The following is a 23,521-nucleotide window of genomic DNA, read 5'->3' on the forward strand; positions in this document are numbered from 1 at the left end:
TTCTGCCTACCTCCTTTTTTAAACAGTGGCGTCACGTTTGCCAATTTGCAATCCGCCGGGACCAGCCCAGAGTCTAGTGAATTTTGGGAAATTATCACTAGTGCATTTGCAATCTCTTTTAGCACTCTGGGATGCATTCCATCAGGGCCAGGAGACTTGTCTACCTTTAGCCCCATTAGCGTGCCCATCACTACCTCCTTAGTGATAACAATCATCTCAAGGTCCTCACCTGTCATAGCCTAATTTCTATCAGTCGCTGGTATGTTATTTGTGTCTTCCATTGTGAAGACCGACCCAAAAAACTGCTCAGTTCCTCAGCCACTTCCTCATCTCCCATTATTAAATCTACCTTCTCATCCTCTAAAGGAACAATATTTACCTTTGCCACTCTTTTTTGTTCTATATATTTGTAAAAACTTTTACTATCTGTTTTTGTATTCTGAGCAAGTTTACTCTCATAATCTATCTTACTCTTCTTTATAGCTTTATCAGGAGCTTTCTGTTGCCCCCTAAAGTTTCCCAGTCCTTTAGTCTCCCATTAACCTTTGCCATTTTGTATGCTTTTTCCTTCAATTTGATACTCTCCCTCATTTCCTTCGATATCCACGGTCGATTTTCCCTCTTTCTACCGTCCTTCCTTTTTGTTGGTATAAACCTTTGCTGAGCACTGTGAAAAATCTCTTGGTAGGTTCTCCACTGTTCCTCAACAGTTTCACCATAAAGTCTTTGTTCCCAGACTACCTTAGCTAGCTCTTCTCTCATCCCGTTGTAATCTCCTTTGTTTAAGCACAAAACACTAGTGTTTGATTTTACCTTCTCAGCCTCCATCTGTATTTTAAATTCCACCATATTGTGATTGCTCCTCCCGAGAGGATCCCTAACTATGAGATGATAATCAATCAGGTCTCATTACACAGGTCCAGATCTAGGACCGCTTGTTCCCTCGTAGGTTCCATTACATACTGTTCTAGAAAACTATCACGGATACATTCGATAAACTCCTCCTCAAGGCTGCCTTGACCGACCTGTTTAAACCAATCGACATGTAGATTAAAATCCCCCATGATAACTGCTGTACCATTTCTACATGCATCAGTTATTGTGTTGTTTATTGCCTGCCCCACCATAATGTTACTATTTGGTGGCCTATAATCTACTCCTATCAGTGACTTTTTCGCCTTACTATTCCTGATTCCACCCAAATGGATTCAATATTATCCTCCATGGCACCGATGTCATCCCTTACTATTGCCCAGATGTCACCCTTAAATAACAGAGCTACACCCTTACCATCTACTCTGTCCTTCCGAATAGTTTGATACCCTCGGATATTTAACTCCTAGTCTTGACCAACCTTTCACCATGTTTCAGTAATGGCCACTTAATCATAGTCATTCACGATGATTTGCGCCATCAACTTATTTACCTTATTCGGAATACTTATGTTGACTTTTATACTTCTGTTTTGAATCTCAACACCTCGATCAGTAACCTCTCCTAAGTTATATTTCCTCTTAACCTTTCTCCTCATTTCCCTTGTCGTTGAATCCATCTCTTCATGTAACAACCTGCCTTACTATTTACATTTTTACTTCCCATTTAATACCTTTTAGTATTACTAGGCCTATTCACTGAGCTCCCCTCAGTCCCTGTACCTTGTACTGTTGCCCTTTCTGATTTTTGACTATGGCTTCTCTGCCTTACACTTTCCACCTTCCTGTCTTTTGTTTCTGTTCCTGTTTTACTACCTTTCAACTTCCTGCATTGGTTCCCATCCCCCTGCCACATTAGTTTAAACCATCCCCAACAGCTATAGCAAACACCCCCCCTCCCCCCAGGACATCGGTTCCAGTCCTGCTCAGGTGCAGATCGTCCGGTTTGTACTGGTCACATCTCCCCAGAACCGGTTCCAATGCCTCAGGAATTTGAATCCATCCCTCTTGCACCATCTCTCGAGCCACACATTCATCCTATCTATCCTGACATTCCTACTCTGACTAGCTCGTGGCACAGGTAGGAATTCTGAGATTACTACTTTTGAGGTCCTACTTTTTAGTTTAACTCCTAACTCTGTGAATTCAGCTTGTAGGACATTGTCCCGTTTTTCACCTATATCGCTGGTGCCTATGTGCACCACGACAGCTGGCTGATTTACCACCCCGCCCCCCCCTCCCCCCAAGAATGTCCTGCAGCCGCTCCGAGACATCCTTGACCCTTGACCAGGGAGGCAACATACCATCCTGGAGTCTTGATTGTGTCCACAGAACCGCCTGTCTATTCCCCTTACGATTGAGTCCCCTATCACTATAGCCCTGCCACTCTTCTTCCTGCCCTGCTGCGCAGCAGAGCCAGCCACGGTGCTATGAACCTGGCTGCTGCTGCCTTCCCCTGATGAGCCATCTCCCTCAACAGTATCCAAAGCGGTATATCTGTTTTGCAGGGAGATGACCGCAGGGGACTCCTGCACTGCCTTCCTACTCTTGCTCTGTCTTTTGGTCACCCATTTTCTATCTCCCTCAGTAACTTTCACCTGCGGTGTGACCAACTCGCTAAACGTGCTATCCACGACGTCTCAGCATCGCGGATGCTCCAAAGTGAGTCCATCCGCAGCTCCAGAGACATCAAGTGGGCTAACAGGAGCTGCAACTGGACACACTTCTTGCACATGAAGTAGCCAGGGACAGTGGACGTGTCCCTGAGCTCCCACATCGCACAAGAGGAGCATGACACGGGTCTGGGTTCTCCTGCCATGTCGTAAACCTTCGGTTAACTTATACAACTACAATTCCAAAAAAAAAAACGAAGAAAAAAATAAATACACCAATGAAAAGAAAAAGAAAAAAAAACTATTGACCAGTCACTGACCAGAGTTAAAAAGCACCTCCTCCCCACCCAGCTTTGAATTCCCACCTAGCATCACATTCCCAAACTCACTCTTAGCTGTGTCTTCTCTGGCTAACTGGGAGAACTCACTGGGAGTGAGTTACAAGTTGCTCTTTTTAAATTGGCCTGAGTTGACCCCCCCACCTGCTTTTAGATAAAAGTAGATTGAGGTGACTGACACTTAACTACCAACCAGTTATGTGAGTGGGTGGGGCAGCCCTTGTTAACCTTCACTGCACAATTCTAGATTAATTTAAATTCCTGAAATTTAAAAGGAACAGTCTTACCGATTGAATTTAATTCAATTCCTACCTAGCTTCAAATTCCCAAACTCACTCTTCGCTGTGTCTCACTCTGGCTGTGTCTTCTCTGGCTCACTGGGAGAACAGATTCCATGAGTGCAGAATGAGGCCATTTGGCCCCTCGGGTCTGCACCAACCCTCCAAAAGAGCACTCCACCGAGGCCCACTCACCCACCTATACCCCGTAACCCTGTGCATTGATCATGACCAATCCACCTAACCTGCACATCTTTGGACTGGGTAGAAAACCGGAGCACCTGGAGGAAACCCACGCAGGCACGGGGATAACATGTAAACACCACATAGTCACCCAAGGTCGGAATTGAACCCAGGCCGCTGGTGCTGTGAGGCAGCAGTTCTAGCTACTGCGCCACCGTGCGCCCTCATAAAGGCATTACCCGTGCTTTTTAACCAATTAACAATCTGCTGCTAGTTTTAAATATGTGCATCAAGGGAAATTTCCTTTCCAATGACCTTTTCCTCACAAGTAAACTTATTTGATCCAGACTGTTTCATCATATTTCTATTAACAAACATTCGCCATTGGCTGTAAAAATAAACAGACGTTTAATTTTCTGAGGAGCCTATGTTTTACTGAGAAACTTAGGACATTCAATTTCAGGCTGAAAAGGAGGGTTTTAATTGGATAGATCCCCCCTCACCTCTGACACCAAACTTGTTGATTGAAAATCACACCATTGGCAGCCATTTTGATAGATGTCAAAGTTGATGCTGAGGGAAATTAAACCCCAACACAGATAATGGATGCTAATTGATTGAACCTGACGTTTGATTAACGAGTTAATTCACTTGGGGCTTCTTCACTTGCATCCCTTCCTTTTATCATTGTGATCAGAATCGGTTGAAATAAACAGATATCGATTAAAGATTAAGGGGAGTTTGCACTGGCTCATTCCCAACAGCCCCTGGACACAAACTGACAGCACAAAGCATTTTAAAATTGAGCAATAGCTGGAATTACAGAGAACCAGAGTCACATTTCATTTTAACTTGATCGGCAGAGGAGAGGGAGGGGAACAGAAAATAAATCTTTTCATGATATATTCTGCTGACCCATGGTTCTGTTGAATGACTGCACTCTCAACTCCACTGATGTAAAAGGAATGCAAAAATTCAGCATTACATTTAGATTTAAAAATCACTGTTTACTTAAGTTAATTCCACTATAATGACAGCAGAATTGGCTGCATATCAATGTGGTGGCAAGGGGAACAAAATCAGTAAAGCTATTATTCACGTTATTTTGATCTGTGGAAAAATGTTTTTTGCATTTCTTTGCGATTCTACTTAAAACCCATTTTTAATCTATTGATAGCATCCATTTATTAACTCATATTATCTGCCTCAAAGCTCTTCACATGCAAACAATTTGGAATGAATGACGCTTGTTATGTAGGCAAATATGACAAAGCTAACCGAATAATAACTAGCAGCAACAAGTGAATGATCCGTTCATTAGTGTGAAGGGAGAGATTTGGTCGAGAAACTTTAGGCTGGATTCTTCGATCCCCAACGGCGATATCGTGTTCGGCGACGAGACGGAGAATCCCCGATGACGACAGAGTCGAGGGTGGCACTGTTTTCATGATGCTCCGCCCCCTGAGAAGTAGCGTACTATAGGAGTACGCCGCACACTGTATCCACGGCCTCAGGCCATTGCCTGAGGACCGCCCCGCGATGCTCCATCCCTGACCGACCGAGTTCTCGATGGCGTGAGATATACGTGGTCTCACTTGTCAGGAACTCAGCATGGTGGCTGCGGACTCAGTCTGGCGCCGCCACAGTTAGGGGAGGGCCGCACCGCGAGCTGGGGGGGGGGCATTAATCGGGGCTGGGGGCACTGTGGGGGGGGGGGGGAGGGCGGTCCGGGGCACATGACCCAGCTGAAGGGGGGTGCGGGGACTATTTTTTCAGGCCGGGTCCGCAGGCTGCGCCTGCCATGAAGCACGGCGCAGCCGCTGTTGGCCGCCACCTTGCACACGCATGGCCATGGACCCGGCAATGCTCCGGGCCATAACGGCAGCTAGAGCTGGGAACTCTACACTGCCTAGCTGCGAGCCCACCCCTCTGAACAGGAAATCAGTGGCCATTTTGCACCAGTTTTCCTGGCGTAAAACACCACAGTTTTCTCACCGGAGTGGGGACTTTGTCTCCGAAATGGAGAATCCAGCCCCCTGTGAGAGTCCTTTGTTATTTCCTTTCTTCCCATTTATTTAATTTAATTATTTTGGTCCATGGACCCATAATTGGGATGAGCTTTCCAACAGAAGACAAAGGAAACAGCCTGCTTTCCAGGACACTGTGTTCCCAGGTTTTGTATTTTCCAGACTCGTTAGCACCGAGTGGGTCTTAGGAACCAGCTTTGGACGAAGTCGATTCGATTGGTTAATTGGCAAACGGTGGTCTGCCTGACAGCGGTCAGCGATTGCTTCCTGCGTAATACTTTCTGAGAGAACTGGACAGAAATGTTTAGACCTTGGAAGTGAAAGGAACTTTCTCTCTCATGCTTGCTGAAGTGAAAGAATTGCTCTGTTGTTCTGAACATTTTGCAATGAACCTGAATTGAAACAGGGAAGGTAGACCAAAGTGGGAGTTGTGACCTGCGCATGAGTCGCGCGCGATGTCAGAAGGGTTGTGGTGTGCAGGGTCGGAAAAAAATGTGAACGGCAAGGACCAGAGCAGACAAAGAACAGAGAATGTAATTCGAAGTTCAGGTAAGAAATTAGAGAATATATCAGGCCTGAGACTGATGTGGTGATTGATTATACAGGAGAGTTGAAGGTGGGGAATGAGCGAAGAGGGGAAGAGCAAAACAGATATACTTTATTGGAGTTCTCAGCAAAGTCACATTGCCAATCTTCACGATTATAGAAAAGGTACAGGAGAGGGCAGCAATAATATATGTGAAGGTGTGACTGTTACTGGTTGAAAGGAGCAGGTGGGAGAGTTGCCACCATTGGCAGTGGTTGCGTTAAAATTGCTTGTGTTTGAGCTAAAATTATCCATTACATTGGGAAGACCAATGCCCCATTGAGATGATCCATCCTGCTTGCACCGAACTTGTGGTCGGGTGGAATAAATTCAGGTGATGGGAAGGTGAATGAACCTCCCCTCCGGTCTCATTTCCAGGTGGTAGATATTCTTTGGTGGTCATCTGTGGTATTCCAAAGCCAAGACACAAAGAGATTCAACACTCTTGCAAACATGCACCATGTTCTTTGAAAAACCCTGTTCAGAGCACAGAAAGTATAATGCTTCCAGCACTGATGCATTTTATTCAAATGGCTGTTTTGAATGACTTCTGTGTGTTGAGTGTTTGGATGTTTTTCGGCTCCACCAACACATTACACAAGATATTGGAACAACAACTGCATGCAATATTGTCACAATCATCTCTCAGTGGTAAGGGAGCAGAATCTGCATATTCTGTATCCTGACAGCATTCATAATGTTCACGCGTATTTTATCATTTTTTAAAATCATGTTTAAATTGGAATGTTTTATTATGTGAATTCCCATTTTTCAGTGTAAGCTGCTGCTTGTCCTTTCCTGTTGGTTAGTCAGAGTCCAGCTGGGCATGTGCATTTCCCTGTCAATTTACTGTTTCTATAAAACCAACATATGCTCCTAATACTTTTAATGGAGGGCTGGAGATTTATGATTTTCAGTATTTTACTGGTGATTGGAGAGGGGTAGCCTCTTCACAGGGAGATTTTTTTTAATGCAGCGTCCAATTCATGATTTGAAAAATTGTTAACATTTCTTAAGGGAAATACAATCGTATGTATTGTTTTTTTTTAAAGTTAGCACCTAGTGACACAGTAGGACCTAATGGATTAAAGGTAAGTGAAATCTGGCATGGGTCCCAATGGTCAGCCAGTTGGCAAAGGTGAGTCCCGGGAAAAAAAGTTTGAAAAACATTGAGATAGACAACCTTGCAAGAGAAAACTAGCTCAAGCATAGAAAGAAGAATTATCAAAACAACGGCCTGAATTTCAGAAAAACATTGGCTGGAAGTCATCCCAGTTCATCAGAGATGCTTATCCTTTTATTTTTCATATATTTTCTTTCCTTTTCCACCATCCTTTCCCTCTTATGTTGCTTGTCTGTGTGTGTATATAGAAAGTGGGGCGGACTAGGAAGGGAGTGTTGAGAAAGTGGTAGCAGATAGTCAGTTCCATTTCCTGAGTTGAATTTATAATACTATACATAATAAAAGGTCATTTGTGTTTTAAAGTTACAAACCTCGGGCGGGATTCTCCGTTGCCCGTCGTAACACGGGTTTCTGGCGAGAAAAATCGGTGTTAATCACTCCGGCGTCGGGGCCTTCTTTAAGGCCGCTATTCTCCGTTCCCGGAGGGGCTAGCAGCTGACTGACGCGATACGCGTCAGTTTCTCCAGCTGCGGAAGTGGTGAGACCCGGCGTTTTTTGGAGGAGGAGGAGGAGAGAGAGACAGACCCGGCATTGGGGGGGGGGAGGAAGACCAGACCCGGCATTGGGGGGGGGGTGGGGGGAGGGAGGAGAGACAGACCCGGACTTGGGGGGGGGGGGGGGGGTGGGGGGGGGGTGGGGGGGGGGGGGGGGGGAGGAGGAGGGGGGGGGGGGGGGGGGGGGGGGGTAGGGAGGAGAGACAGACCCGGCATTGGGGTGGGGGGGGGGGGGGGGGGGGAGGGAGGAGAGACAGACCCGGCATTGGGAGGGGAGAGACAGAAACCCCCGCATTGGGGGGGTGGGGGGGGGGAGAGACAGAAACCCGGCGATTGTGGGGAAGAGAACAGACCCGCGTTGGGGGGGAGAGACAGACCCGCGTTGGGGGGGGGACCCGGCGTTGGGGGGGACCCGGCGTAGAGGGGGGGGGGGACCCGGCGTAGAGGGGGGGGGGGACCCGGCGTTGAGGGGGGGGGGGACGACCCGGCGTTGAGGGGGGGGGAGACGACCCGGCGTTGAGGGGGGGGGGATGACCCGGCGTTGAGGGGGGGGGGACCCGGCGTTGAGGGGGGGGGGGACCCGGCGTTGAGGGGGGGGGGGGGGGGGGACCCGGCGTTGAGGGGGGGGGGGGACCGGCGTTGAGGGGGGGGGGGGGGGGACCCGGCGTTGAGGGGGGGGGGGGACCCGGCGTTGAGGGGGGGGGGACCCGGCGTTGAGGGGGGGAGACCCGGCGTTGAGGGGGGGGGACCCGGCGTTGGGGGGGGGGGACCCGGCGTTGAGGGGGGGGGGACCCGGCGTTGAGGGGGGGGGGGACCCGGCGTTGAGGGGGGGGGGACCCGGCGTTGAGGGGGGGGAGACCCGGCGTTGAGGGGGGGGGAGACCCGGCGTTGAGGGGGGGGGGAGACCCGGCGTTGAGGGGGGGGGGAGGAGACCCGGCGTTGAGGGGGGGGGGGGACCGGCGTTGAGGGGGGGGGGACCCGGCGTTAAGGGGGGGTTGCGGCGTTGCGAGAGATGGGGGGGCGGCGTTGGAGGGGGTAGGGGTGGTGGGAGGGTTTGGGTGGTGAGGGGAGAGGGGGTTAGGGTGGTGGGGAGGGGAGTAGGGGCGTTGGAGGGAGGTAGGGGGGTGAGGGGGGGGGGTGGGGTAGGGGGCAGCGGCGTACAGAGGGGGGGGCGACGGTGCGTTGGCCCAGGGCATCCGTAGCCCCCCCTCTCTGCACGCCGCTGCCCCCAAACCCCCCCCCCCCCGATGCCGCAACCCACCCCCTGATGCCCCCCCGATGGCCGCAACCCACCCCCCGATGCCGCAACCCACCCCCCCCCGATTTGCCCCCCCCCATGCCGCAACCCACCCCCCGATGGCCGCAACCCACCCCCCCCCGATGCCGCAACCCACCCCCCCCGATGCCGCAACCCACCCGATGGCCGCAACCCACCCCCCCCGATGCCGCAACCCACCCCCCCCGATGGCCGCAACCCACCCCCCCGATGGCCGCAACCCAACCCCCCCAATGGCCGCAACCCAACCCCCCAATGGCCGCAACCCAACCCCCCAATGGCCGCAACCCACCCCCCCCGATGCTCCCCCGATGCCGCAACCCACCCGATGGCCGCAACCCACCCCCCCGATGCCCCCCGATGCCGCAACCCACCCGATGGCCGCAACCCACCCCCCCGATGGCCGCAACCCACCCCCCCGATGGCCGCAACCCACCCCCCCGATGGCCGCAACCCACCCCCCCGATGGCCGCAACCCACCCCCCCCATGCCGCAACCCACCCCCCATGCCGCAACCCACCCCCCCGATGCCCGCAACCCACCCCCCCGATGCCGCAACACACCCCCCCCCGATGCCGCAACACACCCCCCCCGATGCCGCAACCCACCCCCCCCCGATGCCGCAACCCCCCCCCATGCCGCAACCCACCCCCCCCCCCCCTGATGCCGCAACCCACCCCCCGACACTGAACGGCGTCAACCATCATCAATGGTTGACGCCGTTTTAAAGCAACTGTGATTTTCGCCGACGTGACCCGTGGCCACGTCGGCGGGACTTCGGCCCATCCGGGCCGGAGTATTGTGGAATCTAAAAATATAATGAAATCCCGCCGGCGCCAGCTGTTTTCAGAGGCTGCCGGCGGGATTTGCACAGCGCCGGTTTTTGGCCGGTGGGAGATTTAAAAACCCTGCGGGAGCGGGAATAACGCCGCTGCCGGCTGATTCTCCGACCCTGCGTGGGGTCGGAGAATCCCATCCCTGGTTACTGTAATATATTGGCTGAACCAAGGACGTTGGGTATTTTAAATAAAATCTAATTTCTCCTGCTTTGCGGCTCCGGGTCAAATGAGGCTGGAATTGAGCGCGCACTAGCCCAGGGTGTCGTGCCAACTTGCTGTTCATTCAACAGAATGGCACGGCATCTCCATCAGAAAGACCGGGCATGGAGAGACATTCAAAGTTTCATCAGAAGTGTATCATCCTCAACAGTGAGTACTTCAGCATAAGGCTTATGTTTCAGAATAGAAGGCACAATCCTCTGACTCAGGTTTGAAGGTGCAACCGACGAGGACAAGTTTTTTTTAAATTTAGATTAGCCAATTATTTTTTCCAATTAAGGGGCAATTTAGCGTGGCCAATCCACCTACTCTGCACATTTTTGGGTTGTGGGGGCGAAACCCACGCAGACACGGGGAGAACGTGCAAACTCCACACGGACAGTGACCCAGAGCCGGGATCGAACCTGGGACCTCAGCGCCGTGAGGCGGTTGTGCTAACCACTAGGCCACCGTGCTGCCCCGACGAGGACAAGTTGACCATCTCACCAGTTTGACAAATGCAGCAAAACAATGAAAAAATAAATTTCTTCCAAAAATTTATCCCAAATATAGCTGTGATTGCTGCCCTTTCAATTTTAAAATATTGAATTCCCCACTTCTAATTTCAATTATTCCAATAATTACAGCAACTTTATTTTGGTGATCATGCGTGACAATATTGTGCAACAACTTGCATAATAGAGGGCCTTTAAAACCGAGAAGAACAATCCCAAGGTGCTTTACAGACATAAGGAACAAAATGGACACCTCATCAAGGAGGAGGGGTAACCAAAAACTCCTTGAAAGGGATGGCCTTTAAGAAGTTAAAGGAGGCAAGGGAAGTGGAGAGTTGGAGGGGTTTGAACCAGTGAATTGAAAGAGTGTGGTGTTACGAATGCAAGGCAAGAGTAGGCAACTATGTTGTAAAACGGTTTCCCTTAATTCATGGTAAAACACAATTGGCAGGATTCACTGTCCTGCCAGCCCTGTTTTCTGGCATGGTGCGGTCCAGACGACAGCGGAAAACTCCATTCCAGCAGCTGGCCAGTAGGGTTTCTGACTGTGGCCATTCCATAGCATTGGGAAACCCACGGGCATAGGTGCACTACCAGCAAAGCAGAGGATCCCGCCAGTGGAGAATCTTGCAGAATGTCCCGGAATGGGAGGCGGTAAAAGCATATTGAGCTCTGCTTCAGCACATAGAATTTGGGTGACATGGGATCAAGGCTGAGCCGAAATCCGGAGAAATTTATCGTGACACAAAAGAGGGGCACCTGGTCTTTCTGGACACCGAATCTCAGACTGAGAGAAACATAGAGAGGGAGAGAAAAATCTGCTCCCGTGACGAGCAGTGGAAAAGATTGTTTTTTGTTATTCACCAAGCAGAATGCTGGTGAGGACGGATTCCCTGTTTGAAGAGTAAGCACTTGCAGAGATTTAAGGACCAAGGAATTGCCAGAAGTTGTCTTTGCTGCTGAAGTCAGCTCAGGCAATTGAGTAAAGAACTTTCCAAGAATACTGGAAGAATTATCCTGGTCCAGCAATGTAAATTAAAGAATTATAATGGCGCAGAAGGAGGCCATTTGGCCCATCATGTCTGCACCACCTCTCCAAGTGAGCATCATGACTTAGTGCCATTCTCCTCCATTTTCCCCATTGCCTTGCACATTGTTTCTGTTCTCATTCTCTCTTGACTGCGTTGATTGAAAGTGCCTCCACCTCACATGTGACCAGTGCATTCCAGACCCGAACCACTCATTGTGTGAAATGTTATTTCTCACTTCACATTTGCTTCTTTTGCAAATCGCTTTAACTTTGTGCCCTCTTGTTCTCAATCCATTTCTGAATGGGAGCAGTTTCTTCCCATCAACTCTGTCCAGCCCCCTCATGATTATGAACATCTCTATCAAATCTCCTCTTAGCCTCCTTCTCCAAGGAAGACAGTCCGAACCTCTCCAACCTATCCTCATAACTGATGTTTCTCATGCCTGGGACTATTCTTGTGAACCTCTTCTGCACTCTCTCCAATGCGCTTGCAACCTTTCTATAGCATGGCACCCAGAACTGTGCCCGATATTCCAGCTGAGGTTTAAGTAGTGTCTTGTAGAAGTTCAGCATAACCTCTTTGCTCTTGTACTCTCTGCCCCTATTAATAAATCTCAGGATATAATATGCTTGTTAAGTGCTCTCTCCACCTGGTCCTGCCACCTTCAATGATCTATGCACATATACACCCAGGTCCCACTGTACCCCTTATTTTATATTGTCTCTCCATGTTCTTCCTACCAAAATGCATCACCCACACTTCTTCACATCAAATTTCATCTTCCACGTATTTGCATTGTGTGGGCGTGTGTGTGGTGGTGGTGGTGGTGGGGGGGGGGGGGGGGGGGGGGGGGGGGGGAGAGGAGGGAGAAAGAGTGATGGAAAAAGTTGGGGGGCATCCGATGGATTTTGAAGGCACTTACCTTGAGGACTTACACCCTTGGTCCACCACTTGGTCCACTTGCCATGCTGAGAAATATCTCTACCAATCCACACCCATGTGAATCCTGGCCCAGATGGCCGGAGAATCACGGGGGCATGGAGAATCTGGTGCCCAGCCGTTAAAGAGATGCAAATGGGTCAATTTGATGCATCCTCCTGCTGGCACAGGGGGCGAACCCCGATGTTGCCGCCACCAGCGGGGGACCGGAGAATCAAAAACCGATCAGCGTCGGTTTTTCCCAACGCTGAATTCTCCATTGCATCGGGTCTCTGCCACTCGCAGCCAGTGGTGTAAACCATTTTTGGTCATGCCAATTAGTTAATGGGGAAGTACATTTTCTGTAGTTTAGTATATTATTGGCCTATTAAGTAATGTTTGCTTCGTATTGATTTTAGTTTGTTCATTTCAGCATAAGTTTTGAAATGTGGAATTTTGTGGCGTGATTCTTTCAGTCAGTGGCTGGCAAATCCATCACTGGGAAATTTATAGGTCTGTTAAAAAGTTCTGAGTCTCTGTGGGGATTATAATCATGGCTGCCAATAATTTATTGTAAGCACAAACAAATTGTGCTTTCATTGTGACCACAGGCAGCAGTACAACTTAACATACCCTCACTTCTGCCTCTGTGACCGCCAAACTTGACTGCTCCAATCCTCTCCAGGTCGGTCTTCTATCCTCTCCAGAATTTACCCGTATCCACATCAAGACCTGTTTTATGTCAAATCCTATGCCACATTGCTGATCTACATTGGCTTCTGTCCCCTACATTCTTTGGAGTTAAAAGTTCCAGCCTTGCATTTAAAAGCTATTCAGAAACTTGCAGTTATTCAGAAACTTGCACACCTCCCTACCTCTGTCATCTGAATTTGTCCCCTGTTTCATGTTCTCTCCCTTCCTTCACTTATCATTATCAACCAAGCTTCTAGTCACCAATAGGCACATGCTGAACATTCTCTTCCTGTAGCCCTCAGCCTCTCTACTCTGAGTAAGATCTTGGGACAATTTTATTGTTATGTCAGTTGTTCTTCCTCTAAAGCTGGTGAAGGACGAGGCAGCAATTGCATAGCTTTCCTGCAATTAGAATCACAAAATCGTAAAGCACACAAAGAAGTCATTCTGCTCCCCTTATCTAGAATAGAATTGTATCGAATCATAGAATTCCTGCAATGCAGAAGGAGGCTATTTGGCTCATCGAGTCTGCACCGACCCTCTGAAAGAGCTCCCTGTCTAGGCCTACTCCCATTCCTATCCCCGTAACCCGATCTAACCTGCTCATCTTTGGACATGAAGGATCAATTTAGCGTGGCCAATTCACCTAACCTGCAAATCTTTGGACTGTGGGAGGAAACCGGAGCATCCAGAGGAAACCCACGCAGACACAGGGAGAACGTGCAGGCTCCACTTTCAGTCACCCAAGGCCGGAATTGAACCTGGGTTCCTAGCACTGTGGAGCAGCAGTGCTAACCACTGTGCCACCATGCCTGCTGTTCATTTCCTCCCGCACCAATGTCCTTTCCCCATAGCCCTCCAAATCTCAAGTACTTTTCAATTCTCGTTTGAAAGTTACTATTAAGTTTGCCTTCATTGCCTTTCAGAAAATATATTTTGGGTCATGACATCTCCCTCCATAAAATAATTCTCCTTTTGTTCCCCTAATTTTTTGCTATTAACTCAATCTGTGTTTCCTGGTTATTGACCTGCCTGCTATTGGAAACAGTTGTTCCCCACCTATTCTTACGAAAACCCCTCAGAATTTAAAACAATTGTATTTTATCTCCGCTCAGCTCACCCGATTGCCAATCAGCACTCTCTTCTCATATAGTATAACGTTGTTGTTTCCCCTGACATTGGTATTGTGATTTGTCCTGATGAGTGCAAAACGTAAAGCTTTGACAAAATGTCTTTTTGAGCAATACTCTCTCCAAACATATTCTGATGCGGGTTTGTGTCTACTAGATAATGTCCTAGTAAGGCGCCTTGAAACATTTATCATCTTAAAAGCATAATATAAATACCAGCTGTTCTTGTTCCAGTTATGATTCTTGGCAGTGTGTCAGGGGCTTTTGCCTTTGTAAAACAAACATTTTTTTCTTATTATCCACATATATAGCAAAAAATCAGAAGGGAAAATTTTACCTTGGCAGTTACAGCTTTGATGTTCGCAGGCATGACACATTCAAAGGTGTTTAAATGCTTTTCTCTGGAGAAGATAATTGGTTCAGACTTCTGTTTCTGTAAATATTCTTCTTTGTTTAAAATATCTAAAGGGCAAATATTGAAGTTAATAAAATAGTCCAAACTATTCTTGTTTGAGCAATGATTCCACTGGTGTTTATTGTAAACTCTCTCCCTCTCTCTCCAATCTTCACCCCTTTGTTTCCTGAAGTTGGTGTCTCATATTGGAGTACGGTTTAGCCTGACACCAGACGTCTGAAGCAGCAGCTCTACTTGGAACTTGGTCACAGCAGGAGACTCCAGGAAAACAGTGGAAACTCTTTATGGACGTCCTCAAAACATCCCTGAAGAGGTCAAGTATCCCTGCTGACCCATCGGAACTCCTGGCTTGTGACCGGCCCAAAACGCTCATCTGGAAGGTCACCAAGTACATCAAAATACTTTGTCAGGAACATACAGGGGGGAAGTTGAGACGTTGGAGGGAGTGCACAAATCGCCAAACAAGCCATCTACCTAACCCTTCAAGCACCACCTGCGCCACTAGTGGCAGAGCCGGCGCATCATACACTGGGTTTGTCAGTCATCTCAGAACTCTGGGAAAATGAGTAGAAACAAGTCACCCTCGATCCCATGGGACTACATAAGGAGAAGAAGATGATCATTTCAAAGGCACCAGCTGTTCTTACCCATGTGCTGAGCCTGGTTACCACCAGACTATTTAAGCAAGCAGAACCATCACAACCTCATAAACTACCTGCATATACATGCTCTTCGTGGCATGGTTACTGCTGGTGATCAAGGATGGAAACCTAGACTGATTTTCCCCCACTTCTGACCACCAGCATATTACCTTCTCAGCAGTATGTGCCAATAATAATATTCACAATGCAAATCTTGCTGAGACCAGGTAGACACATCCAAGCAGTTCTCATGAAAGGTCATCTTGAGCTGTAACGTTAAATCTGTTTCTCTCCTCGGATGCTGCCTACCCTGCTGAGCATTTCCAGATTTTCTTTGTTTTTATTATCTTCTCAGCCAATATGTGCACTCGTCAAGCGAACCATTGGTGAAGCTTCTTTTCTTCTAATTTGGAAGGTGACATATTGACTGAAACATCCGTTTAAAATCAATAGAATCCCTAAAGTGTGGAGGAGACCTTTTGACCCATTGATATAGGAAAGATAGAACAGGAGGTAAGGGAGGAGGAGGAGTTGCGTTTTTGATTAGGGACAGCATCACGGCAGTACAGAGAGAGGATATATCCGAGGGTTCGCCCACTGAGTATATATGGGAAGAATTGAAATATAAGAAGGGTGAGACCACTTTGATTGGGCTGTACTATAGGCCCCCCAAAGCGATATACTGAGGAGCAAATATGTAAAGAGATTACAGATAGCTGCCGGAAAAATAGGGTGGTAAACGTTGGGGACTTTAACTTTCCCAACATTAACCGGGACAGCCATAGCACTTAGGGGTCTGGATGGACAGAAATTTGTCGAGTGTATTCAGGAAGAATTCCTCATTCAATATGTGGATGGCCCGACCAGGGAGGGGGTGAAACTTGACCTCCTCTTGGGGAATAAGGAAGGCAGGTGACGGATGTGTTAGTGAGGTATCACTTCAGGACCAGTGACCATAATTCCATTAATTTTAAGATAGTTAGGGAGAATGATAGTTCTGGCCCAAAAGTTAAATTTTTAAAATTGGGGCAAGGCCAATTTCAAGGGTATTAGGCGGGAACTTTCGAAAGTTAATTGGGGGTGCCTATTTGCAGGCAAAGGGACAGCTGGTAAGTGGGAATCTTTCAAAAAGGTGCTAACTAGGGTTCAAGGTGAGCACATTCCTCTTAGAGTGAAGGGTAAGGCTCGTAGAAGGAGGAAACCCTGGATGACTCGGGATATTGAGGCCATGGTCAAAAGGAAGAAGGATGCTTATGACATGCATAGGCAGCTGGGATCAAATAGATCTCTTGAAGACTATAGGGCTTGTTGGAGTGGAGTTAAGAGAGAAATCAGGAGGGCAAAAAGGGGACATGAGATTGTCTTGGCAGATAAGGGAAAGAAAAATCCAAAGAGTTTTTACAGATACATAAAGGGTAAAAGGGTGACTAAGGAAAGGGCAGGGCCTCTTTAGGATAAACAAGGTCATCCATGTGCAGATCCACAAGGGATGGGAGAAGTCCAAAATGAGCATTTCTCGTCAATATTTACTGTTGAGAAAGGCATGAATGTTAGGGAAATTGGGGAAATAAAACGTGATGTCTTGAGGAGTGTACATATTACAGAGAAGGAAGTGCTGGAGGTATTAAAGCACACCAAGATAGATAAATCCCCAGGACCTGATGAAATGTATCCCAGGACATTGTAGGAAGCTAAGGAGGAATTTGCCAACCTCCTAGTTGAGATATTTAAATCATTGACAGCGATAGGAGGTGCCTGAAGATTGGAGGGTAGCAAATGTTGTGCCCTTGTTTAAGAAGGACTGCAGGGATATGCCTGGGAACTACAAACCGGTTAGCCTTACTTCTGTAGTGGGTAAATTGTTTGGAGGTATTCTGAGGGACAGGATCTACAGGCATTTAGACAGGCAAGGGCTAATTAGGGAAAGCCAGCATGGCTTTGTAACGGGAAAGTCATGTCTCACCAATTTGATTGAGTTTTTTGAAGGGCTAACCAAGAAGGTAGATGAGGGCAATGCGGTAGACATTGTCAACATGGACTTTAGCAAGGCCTTTGACATGGTACTGCTTGGTAGGTTATTGCAAAAGGTTAAATCTCACGGAATCCATGGTGAGGTAGCCAACTGGATACAAAATTGGGTTGGTGATCGAAGCCAAAGGGTGGTAGTGGAGGGTTGTGGAATACTGTGACCAGCGGTGTGCCTCAGAGATCAGTGCTGGGTCCACTGTTATATGTTATATATATTAATGATTTGGATGAGAATGTAGGAGGCATAGTTAGTACAGTTGCAGGTGACACCAAGATTGGTGGCATAGTGGATGGTGAAGAAGTTTATATAAGATTGCAACAGGATTTTGACCAATTGGGCCAGTGGGCCGATGAATGGCAGATGGAGTTTAATTTGGATAAATATGAGGTGATGCATTTCGGTAGATCAAATCAGTGCAGGACCTACTCAATTAATGGTAGGGAGTTGGGGAAAGTTAGGGGTACAGGTGGAGTCGCAGGTGAACAGGGTGGTGAAGAAGGCATTCAACATGCTAGGTTTTATTGGTCAGAATATTGAATACAGGAGTTGGGACGTCTTGTTGAAGTTGTACAAGATGTTTGTCAGACCACACATGGAATACGATGTTCAGTTCTGGTCACCCTATTATAGGAAGGGTATTGTTAAACTAGAATGAGTGCAGAAGAGATTTATGAGGATGCTACCAGGACTTAATGGTCTGAGGTGTAAGGAGAGGCTGGATAGGCTGAGACTTATTTCCCTGGAGTATAGGATGCTTCGGGGGTGATCTTGTAGAGGTTTATAAAATAATGAGGGGCATAGATAAGGTAGATATTCAACATCTTTTCCCAAAGGTAGAGGAGTCTAGAAATAGAGGGCATAGATTTAAGGTGAGAGGAGAGAGATACAAAAGAGACCAGAGGGGAAATTTCTTCACACAGAGAACATAAGAACATAAGAACTAGGAGCAGGAGTAGGCCATCTGGCCCCTCGAGCCTGCTCCGCCATTCAATGAGATCATGGCTGATCTTTTGTGGACTCAGCTCCACTTTCCGGCCCGAACACCATAACCCTTAATCCCTTTTTTCTTCAAAAAACGATCTATCTCAGAAGGTGGTAAGCAACTTGCCAGAGGAAGTGGTAGAGGTGGGTACAATTTTTTCCTTTAAAAAACAGTTAGACAGTTACATGGGAAGGGTGGGTACAGAGAGATATGGGCCAAATGTGGGAAAGTGGGACTAGCTTAGTGATAAGAACATAAGAACATAAGAACTAGGAGCAGGAGTAGGCCATCTGGCCCCTCGAGCCTGCTCCGCCATTCAATTAGATCATGGCTGATCTTTTGTGGACTCAGCTCCACTTTCCGGCCCGAACACCATAACCCTTAATCCCTTTATTCTTCAAAAAACTATCTATCTTTACCTTAAAAACATGTAATGAAGGAGCCTCAACTGCTTCACTGGGCAAGGAATTCCATAGATTCACAACCCTTTGGGTGAAGAAGTTCCTCCTAAACTCAGTCCTAAATCTACTTCCCCTTATTTTGAGGCTATGCCCCCTAGTTCTGCTGTCACCCGCCAGTGGAAACAACCTGCCCGCATCTATCCTATCTATTCCCTTCATAATTTTAAATGTTTCTATAAGATCCCCCCTCATCCTTCTAAATTCCAACGAGTACAGTCCCAGTCTACTCAACCTCTCCTCATAATCCAACCCCTTCAGCTCTGGGATTAACCTAGTGAATCTCCTCTGCACACCCTCCAGCGCCAGTACGTCCTTTCTCAAGTAAGGAGACCAAAACTGAACACAATACTCCAGGTGTGGCCGCACTAACACCTTATATAATTGCAACATAACCTCCCTAGTCTTAAACTCCATCCCTCTAGCAATGAAGGACAAAATTCCATTTGCCTTCTTAATCACCTGTTGCACTTGTAAACCAACCTTCTGTGACTCATGCACTAGCACACCCAAGTCTCTCTGAACAGCGGCATGCTTTACTGGGTGGCATGGACAAGCTGGGCCAAAGGGCCTGTTTCCATGTTGTAAACATCTATGACTTTATCTGCACCAAAAGAGGACTCTACCTAGGCCCACTTCCCCGCCCAATTGCCAATTAACCCCAGCTGTGCACATTTGGACACTAGGGGGCACATCATTGGACTGTGGGAAGAAAGCGGAGCACCCGGAGAAAACTCAAGCAGACACATGGACAACAAGCAAACTCCACACAGTCATCCAATGCCGGAATCAAACCCGGCCTTTATTTGTTCTTTTACATTTGTCAAACCTGCAGGAAGGCAATGAGAGGATTTTCCTCTCCTGTTTTGGGTGGGGGGTGGGGACGGGCGTGATCGGCGGTAGGAGACCCAAAAGGCTCATTTGGAAGGTCACCGGGTATGTCAAAAAACCTTGTCAGGAACATACAGGGGGGACAAGATGTGGCTTACGCAGGCATGATTTCCTGTAGCGATTGTCCCCACCCTCCCACCAATCACGTATCAGGAATCCCAAAGTTGAACATTGGGATCTCCATCTTATACATTTAAATATTATCAGGTCTTTGCGCCTGATAATCCACCCTCCACCTTTAGATGAAATGAAATGAAATGAAAATGAATGAAAATCGCTTATTGTCACGAGTAGGCTTCAATGAAGTTACTGTGAAAAGCCCCTAGTCGCCACATTCCGGCGCCTGTCCGGGGAGGCTGGTACGGGAATCGAACCGTGCTGCTGGCTTGCTTGGTCTGCTTTAAAAGCCAGCGATTTAGCCAAGTGAGCTAAACCAGCCCCATGATTGTCCATATCCTCATGCCGACATGAATCACAACATTTCACTCAGGGCATGGACCTGCTGAGCACAAACTTCCAGAGGTGTTCAGTTGAGTGCATAACTCAGTGGGGAGGGGGTCTTGACTGGGCAGTGCCAGGGGTGAGGGGTTGTTCCCTGGGGGTGGAGTGTGGCATGGATGGGTGTTCCATGTGGGTGGGGGCTTGTTGAGGGAGGCTTTCGTGGGGGGGTTACTATTTTTAATTTCTTGTATTAAGGTGCTTCTTATCAAACTGAAATTACTGGTGGGGCGGGCTCTGACCAGCGTGACATCATGGGACCTACCCCTTCATTTCTTTTTTTGTCTGTGAGCCGAACAATACGATGGGGAAAGCCACCTTTGGGTCTGAAGGCATTTTCATAATGGCTCCCACTACACCACCACTCTGAAATGAAAATCGCTTATTGTCACAAGCAGGCTCCAAATTAAGTTACTGTGAAAAGCCCCTAGTCGCCACATTCCGGCGCCTGTTCGGGGAGGCTGGTACAGGAATTGAACCATGCTGCTGGCCTGCCACGGTCTGCTTTAAAAGCCAGCTATTTAGTCCTGTGCTAAACCAGCCCCTATATTCTGCCCCACCCTGTCTATATTTGGAAAAATGCCGCTCAAAATGTCACTGTTGGCTGATCTGAACCTAGTTAGATTAAAATGGATGAAAATTTGTTTCAGGTCAGTTTATATGTTTGTTTTAAAAAAATAATTGACTGTGACGTCACCTTACATTTCTTTATCAGGGCCCAATTCTTTTTTTTAATAAATTTAGATTACCCAATTATTTTTTCCAATTAAGGGGCAATTTAGCGTGGCCAATCCACCTAACCTGCACATTTTTGGGTTGTGGGGGGCGAAACCCACGCAGACACGGGGAGAATGTGCAAACTCCACACGGACAGTGACCCAGAGCCGGGATCGAACCTGGGACCTCAGCGCCGTGAGGCGGTTGTGCTAACCATTAGGCCACCGTGCTGCCCTTCAGGGCCCAATTCTAAAGTAACAACAAAGTCGTAGAATTTTCGGCATTTGTTGGAAGGTAAAGCTTCGAGGCTAACCTTGAAACAGAATATGCCATGAATTCAATGACTAGCTTTCGTGCAGCCACTTAAAACTGAAAACAATCATTTTCTATTTCAAAGTCTCAGGCAGTTCATCAACTAACCCAAATAATCCGTCAGTAGATGTCAACGATGTCTTTGTCCTGTCAAAGAAATGGTGAATAAACAACTCTGCCACTACAGCAAAAACTGCAACAAACTAGTTGTCAAAAATGAAATCAGCACCTCTTCATGTCAACTGCTGTTACATGATTCCATTGTAATTCAATTCAAATCACTCATAATGAGGCTTAAAATAGCCTTGTACCCAATTTCTCCAGGGATTCTGTTGATCTCCCGTCAAAATTATAGCTGGATACGTGGAGAATTCCATGGAAATTCAGAGGTAAAAGATTTACAAGCATCTTCATACCACTCTCTCCTGTGCCTCTTGAGGAACAATAGCTTATACATGGATTAGCCACTTTACAGCCTCCCAAGTTCAACATTGAGTTTAACAACTACAGATCATAACCACTGCTCCCATTTTCTTAAAACAGTGGGTTCTGGTAATGGTTCTGCGGTTATCATTTACGCCTCCTTTGTCTCTTTATTTGTTCCATTGTCACCCTTCCCCCGGCTCCTGCTTTTTGCCTTGTACCCCTCATCCCTTTTGTCATTCGATCAATCCTGCCTACCCCAGAGCTCCTCATTTATTTTTATTCTGCCCTCCTACTGCTTTTCCCTGGTTCTGTAACTTTTCCCAGTTCATCTGAAAAGGCATTAACCGGAAATGTTAATTGTGCTTCTCGCTTCAAAATTGCCTCCAGGACTGCTGAGCAAGTTCTGTGTTTTTTTTAAATGGCAGGCGCCCAGCAGCTGCAGTATTTTGTTTTGGTAAAGGAAGTGGCAGATTCAGGCAGACTGGTAGCCACAGCAGCGAGAGAATAAGGAGATGATATCTAAACCCCTACTGTGCGCAGCTCGCTAGTTTTTTTTTGAGTGTCAGAGTGAATGATTTATGAAGGTGGATGAGACGGGAAGGGGAACCCTGCAAGATCAATTGGACTATGTGGAAGTACAAAATGATCAAAGGCAGTATAATTACAGCTACAGAATGGGAATCCAGGATACTCTGTCCTCAATTGCAGATGCCAAAATGGTGGTGGTGCCATGGCTGAGGACCTATAAAGGAAAGTTAAGGAACTTGCATGTTGCATCCTTCCAATGGACTGAAACCAGTGCATCTGATAACAAGTCTGAGATGGACGCCCCCAGATGTGCCAAAAGGCCTTCAGGCAGTGAACCAAATTGAGCGGTTTCAGTCTTTAGGTGTGCAAAAATGAAGCCTGCAGGCAGTGAAGAGGAAGAGTAGAGATGCTCCTGCGTAGAACAGCCTCAAGGCAGAAACTCAAGAGAATATAAACACTCTTACCACAACTAAACATCATGCAAGTTGTATTTCGATTGAGCAGTGTGGGAATCCTGACTGCCTCAAAGGACCAGACAAGAACAAGCATTTATCATCATCGTATGTCAAAATAGATTCTCACCATCCCGATGAAAAATAACTCCATTAATAATATATTGAAAACATGATCGTGACTATGTCACTCATTCATAGTTGAAAGTCTGAATCTTTACAATTAAAATATGACAGGCCTCCACATTGGCCATGGGGAGGTGTGGTGTTGTAGTACTTTCGCTGGATGAGTAATCCAGAGACAGAGTGTAATAATGCTCAGGGGATCAGGGTTTGAATCTTACCATGGCAGATGGTAACATATGAATTCAATAAAAATCTGGAATTAAAAGTATAATGATGACCATGAAGCCATTGAAGATTGTCGTAAAAACTCACTTGCCCTTTAGGGAAGGAAATCCGTCTTCCTTGACTGGTCTGGTCTACATGTGACTACATATCCACAGCAGTGTGGATGACTCTTAATGCCCTCAGGGATAGGCAATAAATGCTGGCCCAGCCACCGCCGCGCACATTGCATGAATGAATATAGTCTCTTCCTGTGGGATCACACTGACTAGCTTTCCAACATTACACTTACAATAAATGACTCAGCTCATTCACAGTTTCACTCCCCATCAGTAAAAACATTCATTTTATACTTTCCATTGCACTGATCAACAGAAGTAAAGAAAATCATAGCTACAACCAGCTTTACTTTTCCTGTGTGTCTCAAGTGCTCCCACCTTTGCCACCTACTGCAAGTTTTATGGGGACCTCAAGTGGTGCACCAGGATCTATGCTGAGATTGCACAAACTCTTTTCAGCTAAGAACCTTTGAACTAGCAGACCACCCCAGGATATATTTAAATCATACACCACAGAAACCATTCCGCCTG

The 23,521-nt window shown here is 47.4% G+C and overlaps 1 protein-coding gene across 3 annotated transcripts in view; it reads right to left on the reverse strand.

The window, feature by feature from the left end:
• Positions 1-23,521, reverse strand: part of card11 (caspase recruitment domain family, member 11) — a 335,526-nt gene that overhangs the window by 13,460 nt on the left and 298,545 nt on the right. For all 3 annotated transcript variants that reach the window (XM_038820292.1, XM_038820291.1, XM_038820293.1), the window contains one exon: positions 14,572-14,696. In XM_038820292.1, the coding sequence (XP_038676220.1) occupies positions 14,572-14,696 (125 nt within the window). The remainder of the gene's footprint in view (positions 1-14,571; positions 14,697-23,521) is intronic.

This window comes from Scyliorhinus canicula, chromosome 15, assembly GCF_902713615.1.
Source record: "Scyliorhinus canicula chromosome 15, sScyCan1.1, whole genome shotgun sequence".
In the NCBI taxonomy this organism is placed as follows: Eukaryota; Metazoa; Chordata; class Chondrichthyes; order Carcharhiniformes; family Scyliorhinidae; genus Scyliorhinus; species Scyliorhinus canicula.